Source organism: Vulpes lagopus, chromosome 5, assembly GCF_018345385.1.
Source record: "Vulpes lagopus strain Blue_001 chromosome 5, ASM1834538v1, whole genome shotgun sequence".
Taxonomy (NCBI): domain Eukaryota; kingdom Metazoa; phylum Chordata; class Mammalia; order Carnivora; family Canidae; genus Vulpes; species Vulpes lagopus.
Genome location: NC_054828.1, coordinates 99,951,509 through 99,978,169, shown reverse-complemented (window position 1 = coordinate 99,978,169; position 26,661 = coordinate 99,951,509). Strand labels below are relative to the sequence as shown.

General features: G+C 40.9%; 1 protein-coding gene across 2 annotated transcripts; it reads right to left on the bottom strand.

The window, feature by feature from the left end:
• Positions 1–4,567: 4,567 nt before the first annotated feature.
• LOC121492120 (cytochrome c oxidase subunit 7A-related protein, mitochondrial) lies at positions 4,568–26,368 on the bottom strand. Of its 2 annotated transcripts, none has more exons than XM_041757438.1 (3): positions 26,211–26,368; positions 6,585–6,716; positions 4,568–5,445 (listed from the first exon to the last, which is right to left on the bottom strand). In XM_041757438.1, the coding sequence occupies exons 1-3, from the start codon at positions 26,280–26,282 to the stop codon at positions 5,305–5,307; spliced, it is 345 nt and encodes a 114-aa protein (XP_041613372.1). In that variant the 5' UTR covers positions 26,283–26,368; the 3' UTR covers positions 4,568–5,304. The 2 variants fall into 2 exon arrangements, with proteins under 2 accessions (XP_041613372.1, XP_041613371.1); XM_041757437.1 differs by having other exon boundaries at positions 26,205–26,357.
• Between the last annotated feature and the right edge of the window lie 293 nt (positions 26,369–26,661).

Genomic DNA, 26,661 nt, shown 5'->3' with positions numbered 1-26,661 from the left:
GATAAGGGAGTCCTTGAGCCAGGTGAATTCTTAGACAGCTCTACTTTAGGAAATACATTGGAAGCTGAGGACCTGAAGATTGATTCCCTTAAAACTGTCCTTGCCTGAGGACCCTATTGGAAGCCTCCTACCCCCAGGGGTATGTGAGTCCAGACTGTCGTTGTACAGACTAACTACACTGCCTGAAGGAGGCGAAGAGAGGGAAATGTCCCTCTAGTGACAGCACTTCATCCACACAGCACTGACAATGAGGAGAGTCAATCCCCCTCTGAGGAAACCCAACCTGAAAAAGGTTCAAAATAACCTGTTTGGAAGAACTCTGAGAATACACCAAAAGGCCTGAAGCCAAAAAAAAATAAAATAAAATAAAATAAAAATTAAAAAAAAGAAAAAAAAAGGCCTGAAGCCATAATTTAAGGGCCAAGAACACAACAACCTGTGTTCCTTCTCTACATCTGCCAGCAAGGTCTGGCACCAAACAGCTGACTGGCCCAGTAGGGAACACCTGACCCAATAGGAGCCCAAGATATTCTCTCTCCTGAAATTTGAGTCTGGTTACTGGTGACTGGACAACCATTTCCTACCTTGTGCAATGAGAAGTAGAGAATGACAGCTGCACAAAGGGGAAGAGAAAGGTCAATCACGTAGGTTCCCAAATACAAGTCCTGTGAAGCCCAGCTCCACTTAGGTCCTGGAAAGCCCCCTTTCCGCACTGGCTGGTTCTAATCCATCTCTGGACTTGCAATCAGAAGAGGTTTGGCTCACACAGGAGTTAGCAGAGACAGACTGACCAAGTCAACCACATGGATCAAGAACATTGACAGCATTATCAAGGAGCAACTAGATATTAAACGGCACAGTACGTGAATAGATAGTAACAAAACCTTAAAACAAAAAGAACTTTAAAAATTAAGAATTTTAAATAAAAGATATTCAAAATCACTAATTACAGTAGAAAGAATTTTTTTTTAAGACTATTTTTTGAGCAGCCCTGGTGGCTCATCCGTTTGGCACTGCCTTCAGCCCAGGTCTGGCCTGATCCTGGAGATCTGGGATCAAGTCCCACGTTGGGGACTCTCGTGAATAAATAAAATCTTTAAAAGAAAAAAATTAAATTAAAGAAAAATAGACTATGTATTCATGAGAGACAGAGAGAGAGAGGCAGACATAGGCAGAGGGAGAAGCAGGCTCCCTGAGGAGAGCAGGATGCAGGACTCCATCCCAGGACCCTGGGATCACACCCTGAGCCAAAGGCAACCGCTCAACCATTGAGACACCCAGGTGTCCCAGTAAAAAAACAATTTAAACCAGAGAAATGTTATCACTTACCAGATTGGCAAAGATAAAAAAAAATTTGATAAAGCGTTTTGCTAGCAAAAGAGAGGAGAAACAGGCATCCTCATCACTAAATAGGAACATACATGGGCACCATCTCTATCAGCGAGGCCGAGCCATAAAAACTGGAAACACACATTCCCTTCACCTTTTAAGTCTCACTTCTAGAAATTATCCTACAAATACATTCAACAATATATATGTAAGATGAGATGGACAGATCATATATTAAAGCAGTGCTTAAAAAAGCAAAACATTTAAGACTAAATACTCATCAACGGATACTAGTTAAATAAATTATGGTGTATTCCCAAAATGGAATATAATTCAGAAAAATGAGACAGAACAATCTCCAGACTACAACTGACTAGTAGGAACGTATGGTACCACTCAGGAAAAAATAAAACAGGCAGAGAAGGAAAATACATCCATATATATATATAAACAGAACTTATCTGAAAATAAACAGAAGAAACTAGGGTAGAGAAAGAACAAGATAAGCAAGAAAGCATTCTGTGTGTCAGAGAGGAAAGAAATACTCAAAGACTGACAGGGCATGTCAATAGGACACAGAAGCCAAATTTGGGCTGAACTGAAGCAGTGGAATGAATAATGACAGAGATGGTGATTACACTGAATGAGGAAATCAAACTTAAACATCTGAATGGGGAGGGGGGAACTCATCTTTACAGGGAAACATCAATGACGTAGAAGGAATGATAGAATAGACAATCACTTTTTAACAGCCATCTTAAAAATAAATGCTTCAGCCAAGAATCACCAATGACGACTAGTCTGTATAAAACTGCTAAGGATAGGATGTTCCCAATCTCAAATATCAGCCCACAGATTACTCATTAATTACAAAGGGGAAAGGATATCTAATGAGGGAGAAATCCGGCAGACAACTACTGAATAAAGTTATCCTAACTTCAAATTGCCAGTAATGGGACAAACTGGTATCAAGTACCACCACCTGACAGAATGAGAAAACCACATCATATATAAGGAATTCCTGACAAAAATGTTTAACCTCAATCCTATCATAAGGAAACAGTAAGGCAAATCCAAGTTGAAGAATGTTCTGCAAAACACTGCCCTGAACTCTTCAAATTTTCAATGAAGGACACTGGGGACCATCCTGGAAAAAATGGAATGTAAATTGGTAAAGCTGATTTACAAAGTCTGGCAACTTCTCAAGATTAAACACAGAGTGACTATATGACCCAGCAAATCCACTCTTAGGTATATCTGAGGTATGTAACTAGAAGAAATAAAAACACAGGCCCACTCATAATCCTGAACACCAATGTCCACTGAAGCATTAATAGCATATTCACAGTAGTCAGAAAGTGGAAATGACCCACATGTCCATCAACTGATGAATGGATAAACAAAATGTGATTTATCTATACAATTAAATATTATTTAGCTATAAAAAGGAAATGAAGTATTGACACACACTACAACATGAACCTCAAAATCATTACACTAAGAGAAGCCAGTCACAGATCACCACTTATCAGTTTTTTTACACGAAATGTATAAAAAAATTTTATATTTACATCTATAGAGACAGAAAAGAGATCAGTGGTTGCCTGAGGCTGGGAGGTGGGGTGGGGAAAGGGAATGACTGTTAAGAGGTGCAGGACTTCCTCGTAGGGTAATAGAAAACATTTTTAAATTGTGGTGATGGTTCCACAACTCTGCATACAGTAAAAACCACTAAATTGTACACTTTATTTTTAAAGATTTTATTTATTTATTCATGAAAGACAGAGAGAGAGGCAGAGACACAGGCATAGGGAGAAGTAGGCTCCATGCAGGGAGCCAGATGTGGGACTCGATCCCAGGTCTCCAGGATCACGCCCTGGGCTGAAGGTGGCGCTAAACCGCTGAGCCACCCAAGCTGCCCTAAATTGTACGCTTTAAATAGGTGAATTGTAGGGGCACCTGGGTGGCTCAGTCCCTTGAGCAAATGACTTTTGATTTCAGCTAGGGTCATCATGATCTCAGAGTGGTGAGACTCAGTCCCACGTGGGGCTCCACACTCAGCATGAAGTCTGCTTGATTCCTCTGCTCCTCCCCACCTGCATGTGCACACACTCTCTCTAAAACAAATCTTTAAAAAAACTAAGATAAAATAGGTGAATGGTATGGTATGTGAACTATATCCCAATAAAGCTGTTATTTCAAAAAAAAAAAACCACAACTATAAAGGACACATCATTGGGATGCCTAGAGAAATTTAAATATAGAATATATATTAAATAGTATCATTATCAATGTTAAATTGAATATGACAACTGTATTATGGTTATGAAGGATAATGTCCTTATTCTTAAGATACTGCCTAAAAGTATTTATGGCTGAATTATCATAATTCCATAGCTTAATCTTAACTGATTCAGCAAAGAACAAATGTGTGTGTTTACATACATTGCGTGTGCCTGCATTTGTGAGAGAGCAAGAAAAGGCAAAGATGGTTATATATATATATAGCTAAGTGAAGGATACACAAGTACTTATTGTGAAGTTTTTCAAAATAAAAACTTGGGAGGAAATATCAGAAAAGAATAAAGCTTAGATTTGTGCAGAAAAATTGGGCCTGCTAGCCTGTGAGAATACTAGGTGTTTATTTTGTCCTTAGTAAAAGGTCACTACTGTTCCTTGCTACGGCAAGATACAGACTACTGGGGGTGCCTGGGTGGCTCAGTTGGTTAAGCATCTGCCTTTGGCTCAGGTCTCAGAGTCCTAGGATCCAGGCCCTCATTGGGCTCCCTGCTCAGTGAGGAGTCTGCTTGTCTGCTTCTCCCTCTCCCACAACCTGCCACCCCCCCCTCCCCTGCTCCTCCTATCAAGTAAATAAATAAATATTAAAAAAAATAAAAGATACAGACTACCACTTAATATATAATAAAATCTCACCTTTTTCTCAGCATTAATATAGGATACCGAATCGGTCAAGTCTACCGATTGTGACAGCACAGGAAATTAATGTCTAAATGAATTGTGTGTTACAGGCACATTTTACTAAGGGGCAAGCTGGTTCCTTATAAGGAACCATATGGTAATCATCAATATGCCATTAGTCTATTACTTGACTTTGAGGAACCATTTTGTAAAGATTATCTGGTGCCTAATTAAAAAAGCAATCAGACTCAGGTTTAAGATGCTTCTGGTATTCTGAAAATATTCTGAAAGATCATTCAAAAGGACTTCAAAATTGAGATTTTTCATTCATGTATTTATTCCACAATCAAAATAAATCATAATTTAAAGCCATAACATTTTGAAAAGGTAAAGGAGACTCTGTGTCACAGTTGCATTAATAAAACACAATGGTCTAAAGTGCAACACTAAACAGGTGTTTTCTGTTCCCAAGGTGGAATAAATATATAACAATTATACATAAAATTTCACTAAAGACCAGAGATGAGGCAAATAACCCTTGGAAAGAAACTCTCCAATGAATAGAGGCAGATTGCACATAATTTTTCTTAACATTTTACCACAAGAAGGAAAAATCCTCTCGGTGTCTACTAGTGCAAACCCCCATTTCATGCTCCTGGTCTTGGCTTCTTTCTTCCTTCCTCAGTAGCATCCAAATCCAGGAAGGCCTCTGCACCCCATGTTCAAAAACACCACTGTGGGTCCCTAAGGACCTCAGCATAGACTGCTGCCAATAAGCCTACGTGCAGTGCAACCTTCCTCTAGAATCTCCAGGGAAGTCAGGAGCCCAAGAAGCAGCAGCACTGCTTTAAACAATAGTTTTAACTGTCCAATGAGCACTGATGGACCATGTGTATTTCATAAACAAACCAAAATACTGCCGTAATATCTTTCTACTTTTCTGGGAAAATGTTAAGTAAACCATTCAAGTAAAAAAGAAAAATGTTTACAGAACAGTGAAAAATGAAAATTCAAAGCGTTTATGCCAAAAAGCAAACCAGTCCTCTGCAGCCTAAGTCATTTGTTTCTGGGCTGCGAAGCCATGTAGAGAGCAATCAGGCAGTAGATGGTCCCCCCCAACGTCAGCGCCATAGTGGTCCGGTAAAGCATTTGGTCAGGTAGGCCTCGTTTCAGGTGGATAGGCACACCATCAGACTTCTGGAAAGCAAGAATTATCAAGGACATGGTCAATAATAAAAAGATTTTACAGTTTAGGCTAATAAAGAATAAATGTCTCTACTTTATAACTAATCCCTCAACATGCTGCAGTGTAAAAAGCCCTAATACGTTAGAATGCTGAGATAGTGGTATATCTTTTCTTATAAATGCAGCTACAGCCTGTAAGGCCAAAGCCATTCTCCAAAATGGAGCCCAAGGAACATGCATACAACAAATTCCACGTTTCCAAGAAATTTACCATATAAAGCTTAATTAGGAAAGCAGCACTGGTGGATTTCTTTTAAAGGCAAAGATAATTCACAGCTAAATGATCACAGGCACAAATTATGTATTTAGTTTGACTTCTGATCATTAGTCAATGATATCTGAGCACACCAGGTCAATTAACAGGTTCAAGTCCATTTTGTATCCAGCTTCTTTCCATTAAGCCATTAAACCCTTGTTTAAAAAAATAGACTCATAAAATGTTAATCCATGATTTTGCACAGTCTCCAAACTCCCTCTCCCACAGTAACTCAAGACCCAAATGCCCAATTAAGTCTTACTTATCACGGGCAGCCCAGGTGGCTCAACAGTTTAGAGCCGCCTTCAGCCCAGGGCCTGATCTTGGAGACCCGGGATCAAGTCCCACATCAGGCTCCCTCCATGGAGCCTGCTTCTCCCTCTGCCTGTGTCTTTGCCTCTCTCTTTTTCTCTCTCATGAATGAATAAATAAAATCTTAAAAAAAAAAAAAAAGTCTTACTTATCAGATAAAAAGGGATTAAACTGACCAAAAGCCCCCAAGCCAGTTCTGAATCTGCACATTATTGTGCAGATTCTGCACATTATTGAGGACGGGGAAGCTACCTTCTAGAACAGCAGTAAGACACTGCCATTCCCATAGCACCTGAGATACAGCTGGGTCACTGACCTCTCAATTATCTGTATATAGATTAGTATTAATAATATTTTAAAATGCAATGAATTCTGGCTTCTCTCTGTTGATCAGAAAACCCAAGAGAGCCTCCTCCACTTCTAACAGCTCAGTGAATTTAATATCAAGCAAGCAAAAAACAAGAAAACTCATTGCCAAAATGATGACTTATTCTTTAGTGTCTGTTCTAGTGTCTTCTTTTACCTGGAAAAACTTCTGCAGCTCTGGAACTTTGTTTTTCCCAGCATAATCATATGCAGTAAAATCAGAACTCAGTTTGGTTGGTGTGGCAAATATGATAGGTGGTGCTTCTGTGGAAACCACAGGCCTTAATCCCTGTAGGAAAAAGGAAAATGTCAAGTTGAAATCATGTCTGGGCATATGAATAACCTTTCAACAAGCAGGCTGTCTGGAATCGTGGAAGCAGTCACTCAGGCACACAAGAGGGAAGGAAAGGCTCTTCAAGTCTGCATCAAGAGGCCTTTAATTTTAAGATTTAAAGTTCCTAAACTTTAAACAAAATACCTTAGTCCACTTTCCCACAGCAAACCCCATTGAGAAGAATCCCCTGCCTTTAAGATGGGGATAGGGGAGAGGGGGAAGCAAACAAACCACAAAAGCCCAATCTGGGCTTCCAGAAATACCTATTATGTCTATCTTCCTATGAAATCAGTAAAACACTTATAATCTATATGAACTTTTAAGATTTTATTTATTCATGACAGAGAGAGAGAGGCAGAGGGAGGAGAGAGAGAGAGAGAGAGACAGGCAGAGGGAGAAGCAGGCCTGACATGGGACTTGATCCTAGGTCTCCAGGATCACACCCTGGGCCGAAGGCGGTGCTAAAACTGCTGGGCCACCAGGGCTGCCCTATATGAACTTTTGATTAGATTTCCCAAGAGACCCGGCTGTCTCTTTTCTCCTCTGGATGAGCTGATGTACTATTATCTCGAACTCCAGAGTAGACGTCAGAAACTGTCCAGACACACAGTAAAGAAATATCTCAATCTAGAAGGACCTATAATGGTAAGAGACTTGTCTTCCAGAGTAGACGTCAGAAACTGTCCAGACACACAGTAAAGAAATATCTCAATCTAGAAGGACCTATAATGGTAAGAGACTTGTCTTTCAGAACCATAGACAAAATAATTAGACTAACTGAACTTTCCAGCGTTAATTAACCCATAAGTTAAACAGATATACTAAAAATAAAGAAAATTTAGTGTTCTCATCTGAGACAGGTATACAAAAGTAATGGTATCAGGGTGCCTGGGTGGGTCAGTCAGATGTCTGCCTTCAGTTTAGGTCATGATCCCAGAGTCCTGGGACTGAGCCCCACCCATGTCAGGCTCCCTGCTCCAGGGGGAGCCTGCTTCTCCTTTTCCCTCTGCCTACAGCTCTCCCTGCTTGTGTATCTGTGTGCACTCGTGCTTTCTCTCTCTCCCTTTCCATCAAATGATAGATAGATAGATAGATAGATAAACAAATAGTATCTAACACTGAAAAGACTGCATGAGACCATACGTGCCTAAAGCAGTGTGCCTGCTACGGGCATACAGCACATATGTCTGTTCAATAATTATAAACAGAATGATATTTGGGGGTTAACACAGGTTTGCTAATTAGCAGCTCCCTGGGCCACATGGACAGAAGGGCAAATGCATAGGCTTAAAGAGAAGCTAATGGGGGAGAAAAATGAAGTACTGGCACAGGCTACAGGGATAACCCTTAAAAACATTATGCCGAGTAAAAGAAGCTAATCAAAAAGACCACATGTTATGACTCCATTCATATGCAAGTCCAGAATAAGAAAATCTACATAGACAGTAAATAGATCAGCAGCTGCCTAGGGCTGGGAGGTGAGCAATAGGGGGTGATAACTGCAGAGTATGTTTCTTTTGGAGATGATGAAAGTGCTCTAAAATTAATGTGGTAATGGTTATACAATATCTATTAATACACTAAAAACCACTGAGTTGTACACTTTAAATGAGTGAATGTATGGTATGTGAATTGTATCGCAACAAGGCTATTAAAAAAAAAAAAAAGAAAGAAAGAACCCATGGAGTAAAGCTACAGTGGCAGGTATAGAGATGGTTCTCCCAAATAATATGCAGATGAAGATAGGAGCTGAGTTACAAACCAATACAATCACATCCTTTTATAATACATTCTAACTATGAAAAATAAAAATCTAAAGTTAGGAAATAAGGCATCTGAGTGGCTCAGTGGGTTAAGCATCTGCCTTTGGCTCAGGTCGTGATCCCTGTATCCTGGCATTGAGTCCTGCTGGCATTGAGTCCTGTGCAGCCTGGGCTCCCTACTCAGTGGGGAGCCTGCTTTTCCCTCTCCCTCTGCCACTCCCCCTGCCTGTGCTCTAATAAATGGATAACATCTTTAAAAATAAATAAATAGGAAGTACAGTTCAAACACAGCCTCTTTCATTTTAAAGGATAAAAGCGCAAACTCTTTGCTCAAATTAAGAGTTGTCAGACTCCTGGTTCTTGATCACTTCAAAGAAATATAAATTTATCTATAACTGACAAGACATATTCTAAAGCTTCCAGGATACTCCCCCCCACCAGGTGAGCATTAAGATCAACAGGGCAACAAAAAGGCATCAAAGCAAACTTGGTTTTGGTCCAAGATGGCAGTATAGAAAGACCCTGAACTCACTTCCTTCCAGGAACATACCAAATCTACACCCACATAGAGGGCAATTCCTTCTGAAGAAGAACTGAATGCTGACTGAACAGTTTCTGCATAACAAAGGATAGAGGGACCACACAGTGAAGGGCAGGAGACAGACATGGTATCAACAGGAACCCCACCTGATGCTAAGAACTGCAGTAGTGAGGAAGAGCACACTGACAGGCCCACACACAGATTCACCCAACCTGGGCACAGCAAAAAACAAAACAGAAAACCCACAAAAAACAACCACAGTGGTTTAAAAGGCTGACTATAAATGAAGGAAACCCCAAATAACGCTAGAGCAACTGCTAAATGGTGGGAGAACTACTGGAACTCTATCTGGTTAGAAGGGGCTAGCAAGCGCCATTGTTTACATTCCCCCTCTGCCTTAATAGTACAAATGGGAACAGGTACTCTAGCCAGCCTGCAGCTTCCTGCCCCAGCCTTGCCAATACCAGCTCCAGTTGTCCCCCAGAGGCATCCTTCACCACATGCACCTGTCTCAGCTCTAACCATTCCACCAAGGTTGCCCCAGCACAGCACAACTAGAACACCTCAGCCTGCACCAATTATATCCCCCATTATCTCCCCTAGGTGTCCTAGGCACAAAAGCACCCTGGGACACCCCTAGCCTATCAGCTTCAGCAGTAGCCATTCAGCCAGGGCACTTCCTATGCAGAGCACCCCAGCCCATCCTGCCCCAATTCTGGCCTCCCCACTAGGGTACCCCAGGGTAGAGAGCCTGAGGACAACCCAACCTGAACCTGACCCAGCTCTTGCCATCCCACCAAGGCAGCACTAGACCCAAATACCCCTGAATCACCTGGCTTGAACTTACCCCAACTCCCATCATCCCATAGGGCAGACCCAGAGAATACGCCTTCAGCCTGCAACCACTACAGCATTAGCCAGCAAGAGCCACCAGACACATGCAGACTAGACAGGGGACATTCCTCCACAAGGCCACTCCTTCAAGACTGAGGAAGGTAGCTGTTTCACATAATTCATAGAAACAAAGTCAAACAAAGTGAGAAAAAGGAATATGCTCAAAAAAAAAAATCAAAACTTCAGAAAAAGAACTAAATAAAAGGGAGATAAGCAATGAATGACCTGATAAAGAGTGCAAAGCAATGGACATAAAGATGCTCACTGGAGTTAAAAGAAGAATGTAGGAAAACTCAACAAAGAGATAAAAAATATAAAAAAGAACCAAAAAGAGTTGAAGAATACAATAACTGAAATGAAAAACATACTAGAGAGAATCAACAGAAGATTAAAAGATGCAGATGAACAAATGAGCAATCTAGAAGACAGGATAATAGAAAACACTCAAGCTAAACAGAAAAAACAAATAAAAAATGAGGATAGGTTAAGGGACCCCCTATAACAATGTCAAGCATACTAATATTCATATGGGGTCCCAGGAGAAAAAAAGAGAAAGGGGTAGAAAGCTTATTTGAAGAAATAACAGCTGAAAATTTCCCTAACCTGGGAAAAGCAGACATCCAGGTCCAAGAAGCGGAGAGAGCCCCAAACAAGATAAACCCAAGCACAGCACAACTGTGCTGGACACAGGGGGTTTTGGGTTTGGACAAACCCAAATCTTGGGATAAACCCAAGAAGGTGCATACCAAGACATAACAAATAAAATGTCAAAGATTAAAGACACAATCTTGGGATCCCTGGGTGGTGCAGCGGTTTAGTGCCTGCCTTTGGCCCAGGGCGCGATCCTGGAGACCTGGGATCGAATCCCACATCGGGCTCTCGGTGCATGGAGCCTGCTTCTCCTTCTGCCTGTGTCTCTGCCTCTCTCTCTCTCTCTCTCTTTCTGTGACTATCATAAATAAATAAAAATTAAAAAAAAAATTAAAAAAAAAATAAAGACACAATCTTAAAAGTAGCAAGAGATAAGCAACTAGTTATGTACAAGGAAAACCCCATTAAGGCTACGGATTTTCCAGCAGAAATTGTACAGGCCAGAAGGTATTGGCACAATATATTTAAAGCACTAAAAGGAAAAAACCAACAGCCAAGAATGCTCTGACAAGATTATCATTCAGAACTGAAAACAAATAGGAGTTTCTTAAATAAACAAAAGACAAAGGACTTTACAGCCACTTAACCAGCCTTAGAAGAAAGGTTAAAGGGACTTTAAGTGGAATAGAAAAGGCCAGGGAAGCCTGGGTGGCTCCGTGGTTGAGTGTCTGCCTTGGGCTCAGGGCGTGATCCCAGAGTCCCGGGATGGAGTCCCACATCAGGCTCCTTGCATGGAACCTGCTTCTCCTCTCTGCCTATGTCTCTGCATCTCTCTGTGTCTCTTGTGAATTAAAAAAAAAAAAAAAAAAACACACAAAAACTTTATTAAAAAAAGGAATAGAAAAGCCCATAACTAAAAGAAAATTATAAAAGAAAAAATTTCACTAGTAAAAGCAAACATATAATAAAGGTATTAAATCATTTATAAAACTAGTATGAACGTTAAAAGATGAGTAAAATCCATTACATCTAAAGTCCATTACATCTATAATCCATTACATCTATAAAATTTGTTGAGATTCACAAAATAAAAAGATGTAAAATATGACATGATATACATAAAAACATAGGGGAGGGTTTAATACGTAGTGATTTTAAAATGTGTTTGAATTTAAGCAACCATCAGCTTAATATACACTGCTAGATATGAACCTTATGCTAACCAGAAACCAAAAACTTGCAATAAATCTACGAAAAAGTAAAAGAAAGAAATCCAAGCAAAACACGAAAGCCACCAATTACAAAGGAAGAGAGCCAGAAGAAAAAAAAGAGAAAAACTACAAAAACAACCAGAAAACAGTTGACAAAACAAGACCTGTTCATTATCACTTTAAATGTAAATGGCCTAAAAAAAAAAAATTTGGGCACCTGGGTGGCTCAGTCAGTAAAGCATCCAACTCTTAATCTCAGGTCTTGATCTCAGGGTTATAAATTTGAGCTCCATGTTGGGTTCCATGCTGGGTGTGGAGCCTACTTAAAAAAAAAAAAAGTAAATGATCTAAATACTACAATTAAAAGACAAGGGTGATTCAATGAATAAGAAACATGGGCCATCTATATGCTGCCTACAAGAGGCTCTCTTCAGACCTAAAGACATGTACAGATTAAAAGTGAAGGGATGTAAAAAATAAAAAAAAAATTCCACACAAATGGAAGCAGAAAGAAAGCTAAGATAATAAAACTTATATCAGACAAAGTAGTCTTTTTTTTTTTTTTATGATAGTCACACAGGGGGCGGGGGGTGCAGAGACATAGGCACAGGGAGAAGCAGGCTCCATGCACCAGGAGCCCGACGTGGAATTCGATCCCGGGTCTCCAGGATCACGCCCTAGGCCAAAGGCAGGCGCCAAACTGCTGCACCACCCAGGGATCCCCAAAGTAGTCTTTAAAACAAAGACAGTAACAAGAGACAAAGAAGGGTATTATTAAAGGGAGTAATCCAACAAGAGAATACAACAATTTTAAGTATCTATGCATCTGACATAGGAACACCTAAATATACAAAAAGCAAATATTAACAAATACAAAGGGAGAAACTGACAATAATACAATAATAGTAGGGGACTTAAACACCCTACCTATCAATGGATAAAGCATCCATATGTAAAATCAATAAGGTAACAGTGGATTTAAATAACATTAGACCAGATAGACTTAGCAGATATATACAGAAAATGCCATCCAAAACCAGCAAAATATACAGAATTTTCAAGTATACATGGAACATTCTCCAGGACAGATTACATGCATGCCACAAAACAAGTCTCAATAAATTTAAGAAAAGCATTTTCTCCATTCACAACAGCATGAACTTAGAAAATCAATTATAGGGGAAAAAACTGGAAAAACAACAAAAACATGGAGGCTAAACAACATGCTCCTAAATAATCCATGTGTCAAGAGAAATCAAAGAGGAAATTTAAAGATACATGGAGAAATGAAAATGGAAACAATGGCTCAAAATCTTTAGGATGAAAAAAAAAAAAAAAGCAGTTCTAAGAGGGAAATTTATATAGTAATTCAGGCCTACCTCAGAAACAAGAAAAATCTCAAACAACCTTAACTTTACCCTTAAAGGAACTAGAAAAAGAACAAAGACAAAAATTAGTAGAAAGAAGTAAATAACAGATTAGAATAGAAATAAATGGTGACCAAAAAAAACCCAACAACAACAATGAAACTAAGAGCTGGTGCTTCAAAAAAGATAACTGATAAACCTTTGGCAGACCTATTAAGAAAAAAAAAAAAAAAACTCAAAATCACAAATGAAAGAGAAGTTATAAACACCACAGAAATACAAAGGATTGGGCAGCCCAGGATGCTGTGGTTTAGTGCTGCCTTTGGCCCGGGACGTGATCCTAGGGTCCAAGGATGGAGTCCCACATCGGGCTTCCTGCATGGGGCCTGCTTCTCCCTCTGCCTGTGTCTCTGCCTTTCTCTCTCTCTCTCTCTCTCTCATGAATAAATAAAATTAAAAAAAAAAAAGAAATACAAAGGATTTTAAGAGACTACCGTGAAAATTATATGCCAACAAGTTGGACAACATAGAAGAAATGGGTGAATTCCTAGAAACATATCTTCCAAGACTGAAACAGGAAGAAACAGCAAATCTGAGCAGACCAATTGCTACCAGAGACAGTGAATCTATAACCAAAAATCTCCCAACAAATAAAAGTCCAGGACCACAAAGCTTCACAGGGAAAATCTACTAAAAATTTAAAGAAGAGTTACTAATCCTTCTCAAATGATTCCAAAAAATAAAAAAGGAAGAAATTTTTCCAAATTCATTCTACAAGGCATTACCCTGATACCAGAATCAAAGACAATCAAGAAAGGAAATTACAGGGCAATATCTGTGTGATGAACACAGATGCAAAAAGTACTCAACAAAATTTAGCAAACTGAATTCAACAATACATTAAAAAGATCATTCACAAAAAAATAAATTAATTAATTTAAAAAATAAAATAAAAAATAAAAAGATCATTCACCGCAATCAAGTGGGATTTATTCCAGGATGCAAGAATGGTTCAATATCCACAAATCAATCAACGTAATACACATTAACAAACTGAGGGATAAAAATCACATGATCAGGGATCCCTGGGTGGTGCATCGGTTTGGCGCCTGCCTTTGGCCCAGGGCGCAATCCTGGAGACCCGGGATCGAATCCCATATCAGGCTCCCAGTGCATGGAGCCTGCTTCTCCCTCCGCCTGTGTCTCTGCCTCTCTCTCTCTGTGACTATCATAAATAAATAAAAAATTTTTTTAAAAAATCACATGATCACCTCAACAGATGCAGAAAAAACATCTGACAAAATTCAACATCCATTTATGATAAAAAACTCTCAACAAAGTGGGTTTAGAGGGAGCATACTTCAATATAATAAAAAAGACCATATATGATAAAACCACAGCTAACATCATACTCAATGGTGAAAACTGAAAGCTTTTTTCTCTAAGATCAGGAAGAGAACAAGGATGTCCATTCTTCCCACTTTTATTTCAATACAGTAATGGAAGTCCTAGCCATAGTAATCAGACAAGAAAAAGAAATAAAAGGCATCCCAAGAAGGTAACAAAGAAGTAAAACTTGCACTATTTACAGCTAATGTGATACTCTATATATAAAGCAATTAAAGACTCCACCAAAAAATTAGAATACATGAATTCAGTAAAGTTGCAGAATACTAAACTAATATAAAGAAACTTGTTGCATTTTGATATGCTAATAGTGTAGCAGAAAGAGAAAGAAAACAATCCCATTTACAGCTACATCAAAAAGAATGAGAGAATAAATTTAACCAAGGAAGTGGAAGGCCTGTACTCTGAAAACTATTAAAACAATGGTGAAAGAAACTGAGGACACAAATAAATGTAAAGATATACCATGCTCATTAATTGGAAGAATTAGTATTGTAAAATGCCCACACTATTCAAAGCAGCCTATAGATTCAATGCAATCACTATCAAAATACCAATAGTATTTTTCATAGAATAAGAACAAATAATCCTAAAATTTGTATGGAGCCAAAGCAATTTTGAAAAAGGAGAACAAAGCTGAAGATATCACAGTCCCAGATTTCAAGATATACCAAAAGCTATAATAATCAAAACCGTATGGTACTAGCAAAAAAACAGAGATCAATGGAGCAGAACAGAGAGCCCAGAAATAAAACCATTCTTTATATGGTCACTTAATCTACAACAAAGGAGACAAAAAATACACAATGTGGAAAAGACAGTCTCTTCAAATAAATGGTGCTGGTAAAACTGGACAGCTACATGCAAAAGGATGAAACTGGGAGTGCCTGGGTGGCTCAGTCACTTGGGCATCCAACTCTTAGTTTCAGGATCTTGGAGTGATGGGATCAAACCCTACATCAGGCTCTGTGCTCAGTGCAGAGTCTACTCCAGAATCTCTCTTCTTCCCCTACTGCCCTCCACCCCTGCCCCTTCCAGCTTTCTAAGTAAATAAATAAATAAAATAAAATCTAAAACAAAACAAAACCTGGCTAGCTCAGTCAGCAGAGCATGTGACTCTTGATCCATTGGTTGTGAATTCAAACCCCATGTTGGGCACAGAAATTACTTTTTAAAGAGAGAGCAAGCTTTTGGCTTTGGACTAGGAGGAGGCAAAGGTTGTCCCAAATCCAGATTCATCTGACACCAGCCATCTCCACCATGCCACCTAAGTTCAACCCTAACAAGATCAAAGTTATATATCTGCGAGCACCAGTGGGGAAGTCATTGCCATGTCTGCCCCGGCCTCAAAGATTGGCCCCCTTAGTCTGTCTCCAAAAAAAGCTAATGATGACATTACCAAGGCAATTGGTGATTGGAAGGTCTGAAGATTACCGTGAAACTAACCATTAAAAACAAATAGGCTCAGAATGAAATGGTACCTTTTCTGCTTCAGCCCTAATATCAAAGCCCCCAAAGAACAGCCAAGAGACAGAAGCAGAAAAACATTAAACAGTGGAAGTATCACTTTTGATGAAACTGTCAATATTGCCTGACAGATGTGGCACTGATCCTTAGTCACAGAACCCTTTGGAAACATTAAAGAGATCATGAGGACTGCAATATTGACAGCCGCCATCCTCAAGATATCATAGATGATGACATCAGTAGTGGTGCAGTGGAATGCCTAGGTAGTTAAGAACTACAAAGGAAACTACTTAAATAAAGGGTCATTTGAAAACAAACAAAACTTTTCTTACATAACACACAAAAATAAATTCAAAATGGATTAAAACTCAAATATAAAACCTGAAATCATGAAACTCCTAAAAAGAAAACATACACAGGAGCAGCCCCGGTGGCGCAGCGGTTTAGCGCCGCCTGCAGCCCAGGGCGTGATCCAGGAGACCCTGGATTGAGTCCCACATCAGGCTCCCTGCATGGAGCCTGCTTCTCCCTCTGCCTGTGTCTCTGCCTCTCTCCCTCTCTCTGCATCTCTATGAATAAATAAATAAAATCTTTAAAAAAAAAAAAAAAAGAAAGAAAGAAAACATACACAGTAATCTCGGAGATATCAGCCTTAACAACATATTTCTGAATCTGTCTCCTCACGTAAGGGAAAAAAGGAAAAGGAAAAGCAAAAATCAACAATTGGGAGGGACTACATCAAACTAAAAACCTTTTGCACAGTGAAGATGACCAACAAATCAAAAAGGCAATCGACTGGGAGAAGATATGTGCAAATGATATACCAAAAAGGGGTTAATATCCAAAATCTATAAAGAATACCAAACAATACCAAAAAAGAAAAAAAAATCCACGTACAGAAGACCTGAACACATTTTCCAAAGACACATGACAATTCAACATCACTAAGTATCAGGGACACACAAATCAAAACCACAATGAGAATGGCCAGTATCAAAAAGACAAGAAATAACAAGTGTATAGAGGATGTACAGAAAAGGCAATCCTCATGCACTGCTCATGGGAATATAAATTGGTGCAGTCATTATGGAAAATATGAAGGTTCCTCAAAAAATTAAAAATACAAATACCATACAAACCAGTAACTCTGCTTCTGGGTATTTATCAAAAGAAAACAAAAACATCAATTCAAAAAGATAAACACATCCCTATGTTTATTGCAGCATTCTTTACAATAGCCAAGATATGGAAGCATCTTAAGTGTTCATCAATAGATGAATGGATAGAGGCAGCCCGAGTGGCTCAGTGGTTTACTGCTGCCTTCAGCCCAGGGTGTGATCCTGGAGACGGGGGATCGAGGCCCACGTCAGGCTCCCTGCATGGAGCCTGCTTCCCCCGCTGCCTGTGTGTCTGCCCCTGCCCCCTCTGCTTCCCATGAATAAATAATAAATAAAATCTTGAAGAAAAAAATAGATGAATGGATAAAGAAGATGTGGTGTGTGTGTATGTATACACACACACACATATACAGTGGAGTAATAGCCATGAAAAGGAGATACTGCCACTGGCAACAACTTCAGTGGACCTAGAGGGTATTATGCTACGTGAAATATGTCAAGCAGAAAAAAACAAATACATTATTTCACTTCTGTGTGGAAATCTAAAAAATAAAACAGAAATAGACCCATAAATACAGAGAACTGGTGGCTGCCAGAAAGGAAGGGGTGGGAGGATGAGTGAGGCAAAGAGGTGAAGGAAATTAAGAGGTACAAACTTACAGTTATAAAATAAATAAGTTGGGGTGCCTGGGTGGTTCAGTTGGTTAGGTGTCTTGCCTTTGGCTCAGATCAAGATCACAGAATCCTGGATCAACTCCCACATCTGGCTCCCTGCTTTATGGGGAGTCTGTTTCTCCCTTTGCCACTCCCCTGCTCATGCGGTCTCTTTCTCTCTCTCAAATAAATAAAATCTTTAAAAATGTATACATTAAATTAAATTAAAAAGTCAGGAGGAGGGATGCCTGGGTGGCTCAGCGGTTGAGCATCTGCTTTCAGCTAAGGGTGTGATCCCAGGTCTGGGGATCGAGTCCCATATCAAGCTCCCTGTGAGGAGCCTGTTTCTCCCTCTATGCCTCTGCCTCTCTGTGTCTCTCACGATTAATAAAATCTTTAAAAATAAAGAAAAATAGGGACGCCTGGGTGGCTCAGTGGTTGAGCACCTGCCTTCAGCTTGGGTCATGATCCTGGGGTCCCAGGATCAAGTCCCACATCAGACTCCTGCGTGTAGCCTGCTTCTCCCTCTGCCTATGTCTCTGCCTCTCTTTCTCTCTGTCTCTCATGAATAAGTAAATAAAATCTTTAATAAACAAATAAATAAATAAATGTCAGGAGGATAAAAAGTACAAAATATAGTCAATAATGCTATAAGGTGACAGATGGTTAAGTACACTTGCTGTGGTGAGTGAGCATTTTGTAATGTATATAACTGTAGAATCACTATGTTGTACAGCTGGAACTAATATTGCAAATCAATTATACTTCATTAATCCCTTTCCCCAAAATAAACTTGGTTTCTATTTTTTTTTTTTGACAAAATCCCACAAATGGGAATGAACCGTGGACGTTTTTCTGCACCGCATTTACTCCTTCAGCATGTATTACTGAGCACTTACTCTATACTAAAAATACACGATAGAGAAGACAGACACAATATCTGCCATTATGGATATTAATGTTATGGAATAACAGCCACTAATTACCTGCTAAGCCTTTGTTATATGGCCAGCATCCCGTCAAGCATTTCACATGATTAATTTCATTTAATCCTGCCAGCAACCCTACCAAGACATTACTATTCCCATTTTATAGAGGAAAAACTAGATCAGAGAGGGCAACTTGCCAAAGATCATTGGCAAAAAGTATGGAGTCTACTGTTGAAACTCAGGCCTCTCCAAAAAAAAGTCCAGGGCCTTGGATTTTTAAGCATGCCACTACCTGACCCCACCACTCCTCTCAACTATTGCTTAAAAGCAACAATTGATTTAAAGAGAAGATTTCGTAACTAGTCTAAATTTAGTATACAATACATTCAGATTCAGGAATTAGAGATGGAAAGAGAGGCCCTAACTACCTAGATAAGAAAGCAAGAAAGTATCTCCCTTTGAACTGAAGAATTTAACACACTTCTCTATTCCGTAAGCTTTGTGTTTTCTCCTAGAAGGACCATTTCCCCTTGAATGCAAAAATTTAAATACTTTCTACCAAGGATCTCTGAAAATGGTTTGAAGTTAAATTCTTGTTTTGGAAAAAAAAAAATCTTGTTTTGACAGGATTATTCTGAGAGTATTTTTAGAAAGGATTATACCTAATCACTCACTGTTTGTTCACTGATCAAGTGATTCAAAATTACAGCAAAATTTTTGAACAGTAGCATCTGAAAAAAGGAGTACCGACCATCTTAACAGTTTTTTTTTTTTTTAATTTATTTATTTATGATAGTTACAGAGAGAGAGAGGCAGAGACACAGGCAGAGGGAGAAGCAGGCTCCACGCACCGGGAGCCCGACGTGGGATTCGATCCCGGGTCTCCAGGATCACGCCCTGGGCCAAAGGCAGGTGCCAAACCACTGCGCCACCCAGGGATCCCCATCTTAACAGTTTTAAATAATTTTGTATTTCCGTTTATAATACTGTAAAAATTTGGAATACAGAATTTTAAAGTTACCAATAATCTCAGTATCTTATCCCATTAACCATTATGAGTTGTATATTCTCCTCCAATCTTTTCTTATAGGCATATTTTAACATCTTTACAGTCACAGTATAAAATTCTACATTCTGCTTTGTCTATAATAAGCATTTCTTTTCAGGATCCTCAATAATCTTCATAAATAAACTCACTCTTCACATTAACCCTGTAAGTGAGGTATTATCATCGCATGTTACAGAGGATTAAAACAAAGCTCAGAGATTACATAAGGAAGATGGGAGTCAATCCCACACATTTTTATTATACCATACAGTCAAAAATTCCTTTTACCTGGCCCCAAAGATAAAAAGAAAAGATATCCTCCTGTCATTAAACAGCCTAAGAATTTAAGAGTAGTGTTTCCAATGTTTCAAGGCAGCTAGATAGGACTGATCCTGGGGTTCTCAAGAGTGGACCTGACCAGGAAGCTGTATTTACAGGAAAGTATATCTAAAGCAAATCCCTTCACCTATGCCTCTTCTAGGCTTGTGGTTTTCCCAGTATAGAAAGGACTGACGGGCTTCCCCATCTCAGTAACTGAAAATAGCATCCTTCCAGGTTTTCAGGCCAGAATCCCTGGAATCATTTCTTAAGATTCATTTGATGCTGAGAGAGAGAACGTGAACAAGCAGGGGGAACAACAGCAGACAAAGTGAGAGAGAGAAGCAGACTCCCCACTGAGACCGACACGGGGCTCAATCTCAGGACCCCGGGATCATGATCTGAGCCGAAGGCGGATGCTTAACAGACTGAGCCACTCAGGAGCCCCTGGAATCATTTTTTTAAAAAAGATTGATTGATGTGTGAGAGAAAGCATGCTAACGTGCACATTCGAGAGGAGGGGTGGGGAGGGGGGATGGGGCACAGACGAGAGGGAGAATCTCAGCAGACTCCTCACTGAATGCACAGTCTCGCTTGGGGCTCAATCTCATGACCCTAGCTGAAATTAAGGGCTGGACCTTAACCGATGGAGCCACCTGGGCACTCCGGAATCATTAATACTGCTCACACACTGCAAATCCTTTTGGCTCTACCTTCAAAACACACTCAGCATCTGACCACTTCTTACCCACTTCCACCAATCCACACTCTGGTCTAAACCCCTTTTATAACAGCCTCCAACTGATGACTCTCCTTCCATTTCCACACTCGCTGCGCTGCAGTCTATCTACTCTTAATGCAGCAACCAGTGATTGCAGATGTCACTACTCAGCTCAAACCTCCCCTAAAGACTCCTCTCTCACTGAGCAAAACCCCAAAGTTCTTACAGTGACTTCTAGGGCCATGAGATGCACCTACTTACATCAATATGTGTTCTCAAGAGTTTTTGTCAAGTATTGTATGAAAGTTTACAGAATGAACCCTACCACCTACATCATCCCTTTTCTCTACCCCAGCCCACTAGACGAGCCCCTTAAACCTCCCAGGCACCAGGCACTGTTCTCTACCTATAATGCTCTTCTCTGGGTAGCCACATGGCTGGCACTCTCACCTCCTTCAGGTCTTTGCCAAAATGTCACCTTCTCAGCAAGATGTTCCCTTACCATCCTTTTTTTTTTTTTTTTTTTTTTAAGATTTATTTATTTATTCATGAGAGACACAGAGAAAGAGAGAGGGAGAGAGAGAAGCAGGCTCCATGCAGGGAGCCCGACGTGGGACTTGATCCCGGGTCTGCAGGATCAGGCCCTGGGCTGAAGGCGGCACTAAACCGCTGAGCCACCTGGGCTGCCCTCCCTTACCATCCTTTTAAACTGCATGCTCCCTCCTTTACCCTGCTAACAACCTATCACTCTTTCTTGATTTTTTTTCTACACAGCATTTATCAGCACCTAACATACTGAATTTTACTTTGTCTACTGTGTCTTCCCCTACTGCAATGGAAACCTCACAAGAGGAGGATTTTGGCATGGTTTTTTTCACTGCTCTTACTTCCCAAGACTTAAAAAAGCAAAAAGCACATTCAGTAAATATCTGTTGAATGTATAAATAAGCTATAGCTTCACCACAATGTAGACAGGAATATTTCAGAACCAAAGTCATGTAAATCAAATCAGCAGTTGATGGCAGAGCCACCCACACCTCCCACAAATGAGAAAACTAGTGAATGTTGCTCTTAAAATAGTGGACTGCAGGCCAAATGGAAAGGTTTTGCTTGTTAATATCAAATCTCTTAGCTATTTACACAATCACTACCTCTACAATCAAGAGCCATTCAACAGCAGCCACATTTCGCAGTTGAGTTCTTCTTAGACTAATTTAGTTGCTCCAAAAATTTATTTTAAGATTTTTAAGTAATCTCTATACCTAACGCAGGGCTCAAACTCATAACTCCGAGATCCAAAAGTCACATACTCTATTGAATGAGCTAGCCAGGTGCCCCTAGTTGCTCCAAGTTTTTAAAGACAAAAGTCAACTTGATTTTGTCCCCCTCGAAGTTGACTGGCCCAAGTTTCCCTTTTCTTCTACCTTTAAGGCTTGAGAAGGAAAATGGAGAAAATGGAGAGAATCAGCAATTTTCAGAAAATTGAAAAATTTTTTAAAAGGAACGCCTGGGGGAAAAAAAAAAAAAAGGAACGCCTGGGTGGCTTAGTAGTTGAGCGTCTGCCTTCGAGTCAGGGTGTGATCCCGGAGTCCCAGGATCGGGTCCCACATCAGGCTCCCTGTAAGAAGCCTGCTTCTCCCTCTGCCTATGTCTCTGCTTCTCATGAATAAATAAATAAAATCTTTTTTTTTTTAATTTTTTTAAATCACAGAAATGTAAGAACTCCTTCACTCTGATTTAGGACTAGAAACAAGTTTCAATCTGCGGTGAATCAAGTTGTTCCTTTCTAACTGCCAGCACCACCTCCATGTTTCCCGGACATGTCGCACTCCTGCAGGTCCAAAATTCACGCAGCTTCTCACAAAACCTATTCAGGAGCTCCCTTTCTAAGGAAAGCACCCCCATCCTCTCATTACCCAGTCATCCTGAGTCCGTTCTCATCCCCCCAATCTCCCACATCTGTCACTAAATCCTTATCTGCATACCTCTCCTTCTCCTTCCCCACTCGGAAGACCCTGAACAATTTTATGGGTTTTTTTTTTTTTTTTTTAATTTTATGGGTTAAACAGGCATCCCTGGCACTGGTCTCTCTCAGTCATATAACCTTTTCAAGCACAGCTCGGGTCATGATACTTGCTCCTCCATCATAAACCTTCCATGAAACTAAAGGTAAAAAGTATGCCCTTGTTTCAACCTCCGGACAAGACTCTACCACAACCTTCTGAATTAAGATGCTTTGTAAATTCCTGTTTCTCACAAAATTAAGTCCTACCATCTTAGACCGTTCATGATCTATCTCCATCTACCACAGCTAAACTTATTATTTAACGGTTCCTCTGCAGCCCCCTCCCCTCTTTCACTCTGACAGTTCCCTTTATCTAGAATGTCATTCTGCCCTAACTAGAATTGTTGAGTCACAAAAAGTAAGTAAAAGTTTCCCTTTCTAAGAAACTGCCAGACTATCTCCTCCAAAGTGACTGCACCATTTTACATTCCCACCAGCAACAGAGTAGGGTTCCAGTTTCTCCACATTCTAACATCTGTTGTCTTTTGATTTTAGCAGGTGTGAAGTGGTATCTCACTGTAGTTTTGATCTCCATTTCCCTAAGGACTAATGATGTGAAGCCTCTTCGTGTGTTTATTAGCCTCAAATTTATTTTGACAGAAAGGTAAGGAAATGCTTTTCAATAAACCACTGGAGGGCAGCCCTGGGTGGCCCAACGGTTTAGCGCCGCCTTCAGCCCAGGGCGTGATCCTGGAGACCCAGGCTGCATCAGGCTCCCTGCATGGAGCCTGCTCCTCCCTCTGCCTGTGTCTCTGCCTCTCTCGGTGTCTCTCATGAATAAATAAGTAAAGTCTTTAAAAAAATAAAATAAACCACTGGAAAATACAATTACTTGTCATCAAGTTGATTTATAAATCTCTACCTGTACCACTGTTAGGAAACTAGTTTTTCCATATCAGGTTATTCAATGCATGTTAGGTTATTCACTTTACATAATACTGAAAGTTACAAACATCTATATTTTACATGTGCTAATGTCTCCAAGAAAAGAAAAGCTGAAGTACTCCTAATTACCAAAGCCAGAATACCTGGTTTGGGGGGATGCCTGTCATAAGCACTCCAAAAATCTATATATAAAGCCTACACAACATCACTTCTTTCAACATAGAGTAAGAAATCCTTAAGTAACTAAGAAGTTTACATTCTCAAAAGAAACACAATTTAAGAGGCACTAGAAATCTGAAGGCCCTACCTGTACCACATACATCTCGGGGTAATCTCTGGTCTGAGGGCAATTTAATTTCAATATGTTAGTTTTAGTCTAAAATTTTACTTCCTCACTAAGTAACAAAAACCAGATTATGCTAAAATTCTATTAAAAGAACATCTACAACCACAAACACACAATGTGTGTATATATATTCACACAATGAAATCCTACACAGCAATAAAAGGAGCTACTAAAACATGTAACGTGAATGAACTTCAAAAATATTGAGGGCAGAAAAGCCTTACACAAGTGAGTACTGCGTGATTCCATTTATGTGAAATTCATAAACGGCAAAACTATTTACTTATAATGATCACAACAGGAAGGTGGACAGGGATAGGGAACTTCTTAGGGAGTCATGAATGTCCTGTATGTTAACAGAGGTATGAGTTACAGCGTATACAGTTGTCAAAATTCATTAAACTCTAACATTTAAGATCAATGCACTGAAAAATACTTCTTCTATAGAAGCAAATATGATAGAAATGGCTATTCCTCTGTAATCTGCAAAAGAAAGAAATCACTGTTGACAATTCCTTTAGACTTTATTATTACCAACTTCACTACCAACTTCATTACCAACCAGTGACACCATACTGGTTTCCCTCCTAATCCTAGTTTGTTCTTTAGATCAATGTTCCTCCTCTACCCTCCCCTTCACATTTCTGTAGTCTAATCCTATTCCCACCTCTCTTCCCTATATGTTCGCTACTTAATAGCACATCCGATCTTAGACTGAAATCACCTTTTTTTTTTTTTTTTTTTTTAAGATCTTATTTGGGAGAAAGCGAGAGCACAAGCCCAGGAGCCTGGTGGGCAGGACAGGGAGAAGCAGACTCCCCACTGACCAAGGAGCCCACGTGGGGCTGGATCTCAGGACCCCGGAAGCTTAACAACAGAGCCACCCAAGTGCTCCTCTTATGATTTAATTCCAGGCCATTTTTTTTTAAAGATTATTTGAGAGAGAGAGAGAGAGAGAGAGAGAGAGAGAGAGAGAAAGCGCGCACAGCTGAGAGGAGAGTGATAAAGACACTCCCTGCTGAGCAGGAAGCCCAACCCCAGGACGCAGAGATCACGACCTGAGCTCAAGTCAGACGCTTAACCCACTGAGGCACCCAGGCAACCCTGAAATCACCCTTAAACATCCTCCCAACTTGGGCAAGTTGCAGTGTCTCCCATAAAAGGGAGGAAGGTAACAATAATAAAGGATCCTTCACACCCCACCTGGAATCCTTACTGTTCGAGTCTAGTTTTCCAACCGCTCATTTCACCAACCGTCCCCACACTTCTCTGTGAGGGTAAGGAACGAATGTGCTGGTTATCTCACAGTTTCTGGAGAATCGCTACCACTTACCCAGTACCAGTCATCTGCCAAAGGCTACCAGTGACACAGCACACATTTCACTTAACCTGTCCTGACGCTGCGCTAGATGAAACTAAGCTCACAATAAGTTAAATAACCTGATAAAGGTCATAGAAAATAAAACGGCAAAGCCAATGTTAGCTCTCATTAAGGGTCTACGACTGACACTGAAACTCCAGCTAGCAGAATCTGGGCGAAATCGGGATTCCTTTTAGACTCAAATCAGGGCAGTCCACCATTTTACAGGTGAGAGGCGTAAGGCCGTTGCCCGAAGTGCCCAGATTCACCCGGCCATTGGGAAGAACCGTACGGCCTCTCCTGCCCCTATGGCTTCCCTCGGTTGTCATCCCAGCTCTCCCACCTCGTGCTCTGACGAGGCTTTCGGGTTATGCGGGAGGGTAACCAAGAGGCACTGAGGGGACCGAAAGCGGAACTGCCTTCAAAAGGACAAAGCCGAACTTCAGACTCTGCCAGGTCGCACGCTGGGCGACGCCGACCCCACAAGCTACCCCACGACCCAGACACGGCGCCCTCGGAGGTCACCTTGACCCCAGCGGAGTGTCAGGCCCCACTTCCGCGCCGGGCCCGCCCCGCCGGAGCAGCAGCTACGGAAGGAGCAGCCTCCACGTCCGCTGCAAGCAGACGCCGAGAGGCGCCGGGAGGTGCGGGGCGAACCAAACCGAGCCGCAGGCAGTGACCCCGCCCGGCGAAGGCGCCGCGACTGCCAGGCGCAGAGGCTCGGCCGGCCACTTCTGTCCGAGACGGCCCGGCGCTACCTGTACCTGCGGGCTATAAGCGTCGGCAGCCCATGTTCCAGTCAACTTCTGCGTGAAGCCGCTAAACTTGTAATACATGACGCCCGCTGCCCGGCTTCCCGCAGCCGCTGCCCGCGCGACTGCCTCAGAGAAGGACCCTGCCTGTCCCTGCCGTCGCCTTAAATCTCAGCCCAAGGACCCGGCGCCAGGAGGCGGGCTGCCCGGAGATCGCCTAACTTAAAACATGCCCGATTCAGCCCTATCAGGGAACAAGAAGCCAGAGTGTCAGTCAGGACCAAGAGGGCAAAACAAAAAAACCAAGCCCCCCCCACCCCAGCTCTAGCAGAACGCAGAAAGTCTCCGTAGAAGGGTGTGTAGAGAGCGCGAAATTTCCTCCCCCCCCACGCACACATTTTGATTCGGGCAGTGCCGAGACGCCTTAAGAAGTGCGCAAGCGCCCTACGGACCAGGCCGGAGG

What these genes read in the sequence shown, in the direction of transcription:
- LOC121492120 (XM_041757437.1), bottom strand. Translation starts at nt 26,282, where the DNA reads ATGTATTACAAGTTTAGCGGCTTCACGCAGAAGTTGACTGGAACATGG. An exon ending in CTTATAGCCCGCAGGTACAG is followed by an intron (nt 6,717 to 26,204) that starts GTAGCGCCGGGC and finishes TTTTTCCTACAG; the next exon opens with GGATTAAGGCCTGTGGTTTC. An exon ending in AGCTGCAGAAGTTTTTCCAG is followed by an intron (nt 5,446 to 6,584) that starts GTAAAAGAAGAC and finishes CTTGCTTTCCAG; the next exon opens with AAGTCTGATGGTGTGCCTAT.